The sequence below is a fragment of the Hoplias malabaricus genome, chromosome 13, assembly GCF_029633855.1.
Source record: "Hoplias malabaricus isolate fHopMal1 chromosome 13, fHopMal1.hap1, whole genome shotgun sequence".
Taxonomy (NCBI): domain Eukaryota; kingdom Metazoa; phylum Chordata; class Actinopteri; order Characiformes; family Erythrinidae; genus Hoplias; species Hoplias malabaricus.
The window spans coordinates 37,858,733-37,871,333 of NC_089812.1; the positions used below are offsets into that span (position 1 = coordinate 37,858,733).

General features: G+C 42.5%; 1 protein-coding gene across 1 annotated transcript; it reads right to left on the reverse strand.

Moving 5' to 3' along the window:
• Nucleotides 1–131: 131 nt before the first annotated feature.
• On the reverse strand, nt 132–12,148 carry znf653 (zinc finger protein 653). Its single transcript, XM_066642869.1, has 10 exons — nt 11,701–12,148; nt 10,564–10,604; nt 8,733–9,047; nt 7,711–8,252; nt 6,783–6,963; nt 6,436–6,511; nt 6,056–6,170; nt 4,731–4,845; nt 4,462–4,561; nt 132–4,107 (listed from the first exon to the last, which is right to left on the reverse strand). The coding sequence occupies exons 1-10, from the start codon at nt 11,988–11,990 to the stop codon at nt 3,930–3,932; spliced, it is 1,953 nt and encodes a 650-aa protein (XP_066498966.1). The 5' UTR covers nt 11,991–12,148; the 3' UTR covers nt 132–3,929.
• Between the last annotated feature and the right edge of the window lie 453 nt (nt 12,149–12,601).

The following is a 12,601-nucleotide window of genomic DNA, read 5'->3' on the forward strand; positions in this document are numbered from 1 at the left end:
TGAAAACATGACAGTGAGCCATAGTCAGAACCGTTTTAGTGTTTACAGTTTATTAATGTAAATGTGGTATCATTAGAAATACATTAGAGAGTCAGGGCTGTAATATCCTTCAAGAGAAAGAGTATATTTGATCTCCCAGGTACTGAGTATATCCTTCAGTAGTCTGGATTAGATCGTAGCCAGTGCAGTCTGTTAACTAACAAAACAGAGCTGGGTGCTCAGTGTTCTCCTCCAAGCGTGTAGAGCTTGACCATGTTAACATAAAGAACAGACCAATAAACATGGCCCAAAATTACTCTGAATTCAATCACAATCACTGAATGTCATATGTTCAGGACTTTTCTTGCATTCACCTTTAAGATACATGTCATCACTGGACAGTAATGTGAGCTGTGCTATGACACAGTGCTAGCAGTTCTCAAACACGTCTTGCTTTGGACCCCCTGCCCCAGTAGCGAAGTGCCCCTCGCTTTGGGGAGTAACTGTCTTGTTGTATCACAGGTTCAGAGCTGAAAGTGTTCAGGCACGGTGCTGAACTCACATGTAAAATTACTCCTTTATCTCTAAAACACTGCATATTAGCATCAGTGCAAATTAATGTATTTACATATATTTGGATATTCACACAGTGGCTTTGGAAAATCAAATGTATAGAAGTCTCATGTAAACATCAGAGGGAGAGAACGGAAGTGGGTCTGTGTAAAAAACCTAGCTCTTTGTATGTAGCCATGCCCTTTAACGCCTTAGACTGAAAATACTGCTCCCATATCCCACACCACACCTGAAGGCCAACGAGGCGGGCATTGTTCAGCAGAAAAGCGTCATGGGTCATACAACAAAAACAGATGAGGAAGGTAGTTTTTCCGGAACTTGACCATGTTTTCATGAAAATGTGAACAAAGTATTTAGCCTTTAGTAAGAAAATCATGAGAAAGCAGGTCTGTGATTATATTTATCATCAGTAAAAAAATCACCGTAGTGTTTTCCACGTCATAATGTGATCCTTTCTCTTTATTGAGATAGAAATGTATGACTGGGAGATGCTGTTATGGCATAGTAAGTTATTATTAAATAAATCATATAATGATGTAATTATAATTATGATTAGGAAATGCTTTTCTTTTTCATGTGGTGGGAACAAGCTTCAGTATTTTTACTTCACGTTTGAACGGACTGTGCTCCAGGACGTGTTAATCATTACAGGAGATGAAGCATCTTTTGGCACAAAATAAAATTTAAAGTAAACACTTAAAAAAAAATAAAGAAGAGAGAAAGAAAGAAACAAAAAAAAGTGGCCAACAACATCCAGTGGACAATAGCATTTATTTCTCTTGCTACAAACAAATCGGCCTCTTTTATATTATATTCACACAATCATTAACTCTTATTAGCATCTTTTAAACCTCCCACTGTGAACTAACACAGGAGAAATGAATAAAAGTAAAAGAAGACTGTGTATGTACCCAGCGCTGCTCTAACAGTGAACTGAACTGTTCTATCAGCCACTCAAAATAAACGAAAAGATAAACACAACAGCCGTAGATTGTTTTCCCTGAGCATTTTTACTGAATACAAACACTTTGTTGTTAGATTAATATACAGCTTCCTTTCTGAGACTTGGTAAAGATAAAAGCAGGTGATTTTCAGCTTTCTTCAGAGTCGACAGGAACACCTGCTTTGTTTGGAACGACCCGTGTGAAGTGTGTTCTATAACCCACTGTAGGCAAATGCATCCCATAAACTAAAGGAGCCAAGGGTCTCTGTGTTCACCGCAGAAAAAGTAAGAAAGAAAGTTTCACACCTCGGGGAAACACACCTCTCACATGCATTAGTCGGGCTTTCAAAAGGGTGCAACCCATATGTTCAAGTCACTTTTAAGGTAGTCTTCAGAATAGAATGAGGCTGTATTTCTGAAAGGTGGATGACAGGGTCGTATAAATACCTGTTCCTTAAGAGAGTGCCTCACACAGGAAGGTAACACTGCTTCAACAAATGAAATCTTTTTCACACAAACGGTCGGATCCAAAGGTGGCAAAAGAAAAGAAATTAAACATCTTCTTCAGGATTTCACTCCAAATTCCCGACTTCTCTAAGCATCTCAAACCAGCTCCAGAGGTTTCAGAGCGGCTGAAACAACATTCCGGCAAAGACTTTTACTTTCTAAAAAAAAAAAGTTTACAACCTCAGGTTAGGCCTCGTTTCATTCATTTATTCATTATCTGTAACCGCTTTATCTAGTTCAGAGTCGCGGTGGGTCCAGAGCCTACCTGGAATCATTGGGCGCAAGGCGGGAACACACCCTGGAGGGGGCGCCAGTCCTTCACAGGGCAACACACACACACCTTACGGACACTTTTGAGTCGCCAATCCACCTACCAACGTGTGTTTTTGGATTGTGGGAGGAAACCCATGCAGACACAGGGAGAACACACCACACTCCTCACAGACAGTCACCCGGAGGAAACCCACGCAGACACAGGGAGAACACACCACACTCCTCACAGACAGTCACCTGGAGGAAACCCACACAGACACAGGGAGAACACACCACACTCCTCACAGACAATCACCCGGAGGAAACCCACGCAGACACAGGGAGAACACACCACAATCCTCACAGACAGTCACCTGCACCACCGTTCCGCCCGGCCTCGTTTCAGTACTTTTTTTTTTTAAACATACCTTTGCCAACTTTCACTCCCCACTCAGAAGTTTGTCAAACGTGTGACAGAAAAGACAATTAATTAAGCAATTAAAAATGGTCTAGCATTTTGCCAGAGAGAGACAGTTTACTGTTAAAAAATGAATGTGGAAGATATTATTCATGAAAGTTTGTAAAGCAGAATGCTTTTTTTATCTGAAAATAATGTACAAAATGTGTAACTGCTTTGTACAGATATACGTTTGGGTAAAAACTGGTGAATTGTCTTAGTTATTGATTATTAATTTTTGTAATGTATCAGCTGCACATTTAGTAGATGGAGTAGACTGGTATTTAACATCTAGTCCGAATAAAATGTTATTCATCACTGTGGCTTGTGACCTGCTCTGTCCTGTATTTTATTCTATTTTGAAAATGTCAATAATTACTGGGCTATTTCTGCTGCAACATTTAATATCATTTTCACTCCATCCTTTGCTCAGTAAACTTCAGACTTCACTCCTCCCAGGGGAAACGGAGGGGTCACGTCTACGAGGACTTGTTCAAAATCGTACTAAAACAGTCGGCTACGGTGTTTTCGATGGAAAAACAAAATATGGGATTGTTTTGATTCATTCAACTGACAGCGTTCTGTTTGGCGCGGAGCAATCCTTCAACAACTTTTTGTTTATAAAGCATTCTGTACTCGAACATCATAGATATCACCTCAACACAGCACCAAACCCAAAACCAGTCCGTCACTGACCAGTTTCTCAAGGGTTGGTTGATCAAAACAGGCTGTACTACGATTGGTTCAGACGAAAGCAGCGCCTTCATCCATCATTGATTTTTTGGGGATCTGTTATTCAGTGAAACACTGGAATAAACAATCATTCAATAAGACGTAAAACCGCCACACGGAAGTTGTGTATGGCGTAATTTTTAACCATGGTTGCTGTGTCCAGCACAGCACAAAAAAACAAACAAACAAAACAAACCATATCCTTACCATAAGGAAACAAGGGTTTATATCTCACTCATTAACCTCTTTTGGCAGAAATCTGCTGCTTCTAGGGTTTTTCCTTCATACTTTCCTTGTTCATGACCTGCTTATTCTATCCCCTTTTTAACTTGTACAGTCAACTTGTGCCACAACTTTCCTTCGTCCCCCTTTTCCTTCCTTAAAACTAAACGCACAAACAGGAGACTTTGACCCCCAGCTATTAGGCTAGTCACAACCGGCGTTGGCAGGAGCCCCTTTCTATTTCCATTTGCCTTGTGCTCCTCCTCATGTCGTCTGTTTGTCGGGGTGGCTTTTGAGTTTGTGAAATTTGACGCTGTCCAGCTTCTCAAAGCGCTTGCCACAGTGTTCGCAGGTGTAGTTGTAGTGTGCTTCGGGTGTGTGCTTCTTCATGTGCCAGTTCAGAGAGGCCCTCTGGCGACACTGATAGCCACAGATTTCACACCTGCAGAAATCATTTACATAATCACAAGTATATCACATGTCATTACATTCAAAACAGAAAATATGAAACAAATGAAACGTTGCTAGACCAGCTGAAAGATGCAAATACATTCCTCACACTACATCACACCAGTTTAAAAGTCAGATTTAAAGACTGTACACGTTACTGAAATGTTAATCAGCTGTGTAAACTGTACAGTAAACTCATTATTACTTAATTTATTATTAACACTTGCGTGTGCTGTTTTTTCCCCTTATAAAATAGCCATTTTATTTTCAAATCTATTCAGATAGATAGATAGATGGATAGATAGATACTTTATTGATCCCCAGGGGAAATACAAGAAAGACTCACTGCAACGGTGTCTCTCCGGTGTGAGTGCGCCTGTGCACCTCTAAATGGTTCTTTCGCTTGAAGGACTTGCCACACGTCTCACATATAAAGTCTCGCACTCCTGAAATTAAAATCAAGCAAAACAGAACTTTTGAAGCATGAGATACTCAACGCTAATACGGGTACATTTACCAGTTTTCCTATGATGACTTAAAAAAGCAATGTTTAACAACTGAAAAAACAGAAAGATGTGTGTGTGTGTGTGTGTGTGTGTGTATGTGTGTGTGTACCTGAATGGATGATCATATGGCGATGTAGATGATTAGAAAGGTAGAACTTCTTTCCACAGCCTGGATGGGGGCACACCTTTGTCCGTCCTTTTCTGTGCACTAGGTTCACATGGTTCTACAGGACACACAGCCACAGACCAACACTTGTTACAGAACAAAACCTGTTATTTCCAGGAAAAATTCAAGCACATTTTCAGTGATTATAATGAGTATTTACTGATCATGAAAGAGCACTATCTCAAAAATGATGCACAACCTTCTTCATCCTTAAATTTAGATTAAGAAATAAAATCCATCTGAAGAGTGAAATAGTAATGCACAAGCACACATTCCCACACACATGCGCGCTCACATGCACACACACACATACCCACACACCATTCGTGAAATTACCTTTCGTTACAAGATCTATAAAATTTACAAGTGAATGTTACACATTGCTAAAATGGGGGTGGTGGGGGGGGGGGGGGGTTGTTAATAGAGCTTTATACGACCACTATAGTTTATTAAAAGCTAGCTACACTTCAGCTAATAAAAAGACAAAAGCGAAGGAGAATGTTTTCATTTTGATTTCTAATAATACACTGCACAAAAATGCTCTAAAACTTAAACATATTTTGGCACATCATTTGTGGTAAACTTCTACCCAGTCTGTGGAGAACAGCAAAACCTCATCATCATATCTCTCTGTATCAACTTGATTCATTTGACCATGAAGCATTATGTCACGATTGGCGGAGCAGACTGACGGAGACGGACACACTCGCTAAAACACAGTACTTTTAATTAAACAAAAGATAAAACAAAAACACAACTACAGAAACGACAAGATAAAGGAAATGAAACGAGGAAACGACAGAGACAAACAGACCGGACTAGGCAACATGACAAGGAAACAGTGGAGGCGAAATAACAAGACTTACAGGAAAGACATGACATGACTAGGAATGAGAATGAAACAAAAACGACAGGACTCGGAGTGGGAAAGAAACAACACGAATGACTGATAAACGGAAGTGACACAAGGGAGCTTAAATACATGAACAGACGAGACACACCTGAAACAGATAACGAGGACGCGAACAAGGAGGCGGAACAAAGGCGGGACATGGGCGGAGACAAGGACAATAACAAACAGAGCCATGTGCTGAGAGAGCGCATGGCGGGGAAAACAGACATGACAGGACGAGTGCGTGACACATTATAAGAACTCTCAAATGTCACATTCAGGTACAAAATTCCATGCAATGAATTTAAACAATTAAATGAATTGATAATCAATGGACAGCAAAGTGTAGCGTAGAACGGGGTTCCTCAGTCCTCACCTGGAAGCTGCTGATGGCCACATACACCTGACTGCAGCCCTCATAGGGACAGTGAAACATCTTCAGCATGCCATCTGCCTCAATAACTGGACCCCGTCGACTTCTCTTAGATGACCTGGAGTATGCGGTAAAAACAGATTTTTATAGAGTCTTTATTCATCTGTTTCATTTGATTATTTCCACATCTAAAGCTACTTAACAAAAATCTCCTGCTGCCATAGTAACAGCCCTTCAAAGACACTCCTCTCCAAGCTGAGATACCACAAGGGCACCACAAGGAACAAACCATGACTGATGGGGACCCGTATGTTCATGAAGGCAATACATAGAACAGTCGACGTGCTCAAACCCGCAATAATTAAGTTGTACCTCACACCGACCTGTGGGGAGAGGGCTGCAGATCTTTCTGATCGAGTCGTTCTTCACTAGGTTCCAACAGCTGCTTTTCACTCAGGTCTAAAAAAAGCAAAACAACATATCGAGTGGTAGGTATTATAAATGCTCAATTTCACATTAACAGCTTCCCTTTACTTAGAACTAATCGTGTGGGATTCCCTCTATATTTTTGAAGCTTTCCTTTCTTCCGTCTGTTTGTTTTTACTGGATTTCATAGGTTCATGTGGTTTACATACAGCTCTACTGTACAAACCAATTCCACTGCCCCCTTCTAGTACTTCTTAAGATACAAAGCCTTCACAGTGATTAAAACCAAGTGTATTTCTCACACCTGTGATGTTTTCCGTCTCTGTGATGCTGCTCCGCAGGTCTGCTCCTGACTGACACATCTGGTTGTAGGCCACACCATCAATCACTGTGCAAGTGACTTCCTCTACGTTTCCACTGCCCATGTTGAGCTGAATGCCTTCAGAAGTCAAAGCTTCATAACTGGGGCCTGTGATTATGATCAACTAGGAAGAGCAGTGTATGGAAAAAAGGCAAGAGTAAGAGGACATTATTGCACTCTAATTAAACTCTGAAAGCAGAATATTTTGGCAGCTGCTATTTTAATGTGGTTCTAGTTCAGATGTACGCTCAGGTCATGTGACCACGATGGAATCATAATGAAATCTACAGCAGCCAGCTTAGTGCTACTGCACACCGGAGGGAACCGAATCAGTCCATAACTAGTTAGATTTAGAAAAAAACGAGCTAGTGCCTGCATTTTCAGAGCAGAGGTGTGTTCACAATTAGGGCTCACGTGAACAATGTAACGTGAACAATCAGAGCACCTGTGTCTGCGTGGGTTTCCTCCGGGTGACTGTCTGTGAGGAGTGTGGTGTGTTCTCTCTGTGTCTGCGTGGGTTTCCTCCAGGTGCTCCGGTTTCCTCCCTCAGTCCAAAAACACGCGTTGGTAGGTGGATTGGCGACTTAAAAGTGTCCGTAGGTGTGAGTGTGTGAGTGAATGTGTGAGTGTGTGTTGCCCTGTGAAGGACTGGTGCCCCCTCCAGGGTGTATTCCTGCCTTGCGCCCAATGACTCTAGGTAGGCTCTGGACCCACAGTGACCCTAAACTGGATAAGCGGTTACAGATAATGGATGGATGGATGGACAATCAGAGCAGAAAGACTGGATTAAGCTGGACTAAGCAAAATGCTTGTGATGTAATCATAGGCTGTTTAAATAATCCAGATTGTATCTACTCTACATATGATGTACCTGAGATCCTTCCAGTGAAGTCGGCTGGTCTGACAGCTCACTGCTGCCCACTACACCCTGTAGCGCCTGGGTCTCATACAGCTCCCCCTGCACTGGAGTTGCTGCCATCGGCGTGTGAGCCACGGCTTTCGGAAGTGTCTCAATCTGGCTCTCCTCCATGCCCCCTCTCACATGGCTGACTGCTTCTGATCCTTCCAAGCTATTCATTAAAGCTGCTGTGACTACCACGCAGTCATAATCCTCTGCCAAGGCCCCATCCTTTCCAGTACTTTCTGTTTTCAGGTCAATAGCCACGTCTCTGTGGAAGCTTTCTCTTCCCAGGCTCTGGCCTGAAGCTGCGTGTTCTGACTCAGACACAGTTGATACCCGTTCCGGACATACTCCTACCTCCCACGCTGCCTGGTCCACCAGTGAGTGACAGGGTGGGATGGAGAGTCGATTAGCTGCTGGGGTACCTGGGAGCTGACTGAGAGCTGTGGAGCTCATTTGATTGGCCACTTCTGACACTCGCGCCGTGGCACTCTCCAACTCATCTGCTGTGTCTGGATCAATGGGAGATTTTTTAGCACACGTCAATGTCTTGGGAGAGTACATTTTTTATTCACAGCCTCCAAAGTGTATAAGGGCACAGAAACATACTTCTACGATTATTATTATTTCTCTCTTTTTTTTTTCTCTTTTGGTGCCTGTCACTTTTTTTAAGTAAAATCACTTATTATTTCATACTTCTCTCTGAAATTAAAAAATCTCATACTTCCAAAAACACATTTAATCAAATATTACAGCCTCCAAACTCAAGAATAAAATACTGAGATCTAAATGTGTCCACGCAAATTCCTCACTCTTACAATTACATTATACACATTAGCTTCACACTAGCTACCAAACAAATCATAATAGTTCAAGATAAATTAGTATTAAGATTAATAAGTAAATAATAAGCCTGCAGTTTGAGAAATTTAAAACAACTTAATAGTACAAGCACATCATTAAAACAAAAGAAATGTACAGCTGAACCACACCTGACAGTTGGCTTTGGTTTAGAGCTCTTGGACTAGTCCTGGTTTTGAAGACACCAGCGGTTGCAGCAAGAACAACCAATTTTCTCTCTGGTTCCTCCCTATCATTGTCCTCCTCTTCAGAGTCACTTGCACCTCCTGCAGGCCACGAGATGTACTGTACAAAAAAATGCTCAGCTTCACACTGCCACAGCACAGATGTAGACAGACCCAGTGTTGGCTCCACAGCTCGCAGTTCAGGCTCATGAGGACACGTCTGGCAGTGCTCCTGGTACCAGTTCACTAAACCCTTCAAGCTGGTCAAGGCCACCTTCTTTCCTTTACAAGGAAGTAAACAGAATCAATATCAATATTATTCACAATTAAAAATCTGAAGCGACTGTCTTAACTCTCCAACAGTTTTGAATAAGGCTTTGTACCCTTAGTTATTTTAAAACCAATTTCACCAAATTTCTCGATTTTTAAGGAGTAATCATGCAGTAAACGTTTATAAAATGTTTGATTTGAAGTGGCCCAATGTCAAGAAAATTATTCATTCATTCATTATCTGTGACCCTTATCCAGTTCAGGGTCGCGGTGGGTCCAGAGCCTACCTGGAATCATTGGGCGCAAGGCGGGAACACACCCTGGAGGGGGCGCCAGTCCTTCACGGGCAACACACACACATACACATTCACTCACACACTCACACCTACGGACACTTTTGAGTCACCAATCCACCTACCAATGTGTGTTTTTGGACCGTGGGAGGAAACAGGAGCACCCGGAGGAAACCCGGAGTGGGACTTGAACCCACAACCTCCAGGTCCCTGGAGCTGTGCGACTGTGATACTCCCCACTACTGCGCTGTCAAGAAAATTACCAAGTCAGATTTTACAGCACAGCAAACAAAGAAGGGACCAAACTTCCCTTCTAAATGCTACAACTTAAAGTTACATTGTTGATACATTTCTCTGGAAGTTCTGAAATAGGCTTTGACATGAAATGCATTGCTAAAATCCATTCATGGTGGTGTATACAAAAATCTACAAATGTCCAAGTAAAAGTGTTCTGTTATCCCAATTGAAGTGCATTTTATTGTTATTGGTGCCAATATTTTTGTAAATATCATGATTCTGGTCACCTTAAATACCACTGTAAACAAATTCAAGTCGATACATAGTTGTGAGCAATATGACTACATTTATCAAAATTAGGATGATTCATTCATTCATTCATTATCTGTGACCCTTATCCAGTTCAGAATCTACCTGGAATCATTGGGCGCAAGGCGGGAATACACCCTGGAGGGGGCGCCAGTCCTTCACAGGGCAACACACACACACACACACACACACACACACACACACACACACCTACGGACACTTTTGAGTCACCAATTCACCTACCAAAACCCACGCAGACACAGGAAGAACACACCACACTCCTCACAGACACTCACCCAGAGGAAACCCACGCAGACACAGGGAGAACACACCACACTCTTCACAGACAGTCACCCGGAGGAAACCCACACAGACACAGGGAGAACACACCACACTCCTCACAGACAGTCACCCAGAGGAAACCCACGCAGACACAGGGAGAACACACCACACTCCTCACAGACAGTCACCCAGAGGAAACCCACGCAGACACAGGGAGAACACAACACACTCCACTCAGACAGTCACCTGGAGGAAACCCACACAGACACAGGGAGAACACACTATTTCACAATGCCAGACTGTTCAGCTAATCAACAAAAATTACCAAATTGCTATGAAGTTAAAAAAAAAAAAACTAGGTGAATATCCTCCTAGATGTTACATTTAGCGCTTTGCAATTCACTCACCTTTCTTCTGATTTCTGCACTGCTCTGGAATGCTCTTCTGTCTGTTAATAACAACACAGGGCAACGTGTTAAAAAATACTGGACATTACCCTATAAAATGTAACATACTACAGTGCTTTGCATAAATGACAATTCAGGTGTGTGTAAAACAGAAGGTAGCACCCTCAAAGCCCTGCTAGCCCACGTGTCTCATGCCTTAGAAGACAGTGTTTTGATAGGAATGCTCCTGTAACTGAGACAGGTGTCGAAGGCAGCAGTACATCACAGCACTGCCAGGATACAGATCCGCTGATGTACACTAGTCACAACAACTGCCTTTGTTTCAGACATAGCCTGTCCCCCCTTTTTATTTTGCATTGACTTGTAAATAATGTCTGCTCTGATTGGCTGAACTCTACTGAGTCTTATTTAAAAAGCTGTTAATAATAATAATTAATTCATTCATTGTCTGAAACCTCTTATTCAGTTCAGGGGCGCTGTGGGGCCAATAATAATAATAATAATAATAATAATAATAATAATATAGTTGTTGCGTATGATTACTATAAGCATCTGGACACAAAATATGCAGTCACTCTATGAATGTGAGATATCAAATTACAAAGTAGTGAAATTAGGTGGTGAAGCAAAGCTCCTTTGAATTTCCTGAGCATTATGAGAAATGGCCAACTAGTCCACTGAGTAAAATCAGAGACCACCATTTTTAAATCCCAATCAAAGGTAGATATTCAAATAAAACTGTATGCATTAATGTATCTTTATTTTTTAGCTGGAGATGATGGAAGCTTCATGTCACTGTTTATCTGATGGTGGTGGTTTACCTGGGGGTTGTTTTGTGTTAAATACCTCTCCTCAGACCTGCTCAATAGGAAGCCAGGTCTTTTGACTTGATGATAAAGTTATAAGACTAATCTTAGAAATCCTACTCGGAGTGGTCCCTCGAGTTTTACAAGTTTGTCATTAGTCCCCGTTTCACACTCAGTTTGGTAAACTTTTGCCTGTTCCACATATATTTTTTTCTTCCATTGCCCTTCACTCGTTACTACAACTGTTCTCCCCTGAAAACTGAGTGGATGTGAAATAAGTGAACGTGTGTGTGGTGTTAGTGAGTGTTTAAGGAAGTAGTGGTGGTCGTACGCTCCGTATTTCTGCTGGTATTTCTCTCCGTACGTGGAGTCGAGGAGGATGAGATACTCAGCGAGTCCCGCGTCGCTCAGGCAGCTCCTCCGCCGCAGGTCGCTCCACAGGCGGTGAGACTCTCCCAGATAAACCCGTCGCACGTCATACTTTTTCCGAGACTCGAGTCTCCGCTGGGCGCGGTCCGTGTCCGAGAGCCGGGGCCGACCCCTGCAGCGCCGTAGAACCGACTTAACCTGAGGACCCTGCGCCTCAGAGCCGTCTGCCTTCTCCGAGCACAGCGCCGCCATCTTCCTCCGCTCGAGCCCCCAGTCAGTCAGTCAGGGACAGCTGGAGCGGGGGGTGGAGCTAGAGCTGGAGGTGGGGTTGAGCTGGAGCAGAGGTGGAAGAGAGGCAGGTCCTGCGGATGGAGCTCGAGCTGAATGTGGGGTTCAGCTGAAGCTGGGGCTGGTACAGAGGCAAGTGCTGGGGTTGGAGCTGAAGTGGGGAGGTGCTGGGTTGGGGGTGGGACTGGAGGGTGGGGCTTGTGCTGGGGGGTGGGGCTAGAGCGGCTGTTGTTTGTGGCTCTGCTTTAAAAGGGCTTCACCACAGCGGAAGTTCAACGTGCGCATTTAAAGGTCTCCGTTATTCGATTAATTTGCCAGAATACCAAAATGCGCATGAATATATCGCGATTTTTTTATATATTTTTCTGATTTACCAAATATGCCGAGACAAAGAAATTGATTAAGCGGCAAAGAAGAAGAAGTAGATGATGATGATGATTATTCAAATAAATAAATTCTACATGATATTTATACGCAATATATACGCGTGATTCTTTTTATTTATTTTTGCAGGTATTTTGCATCATGAAATCTAACAATACAGCGAGTAACATCAGAATATACATATAAATACG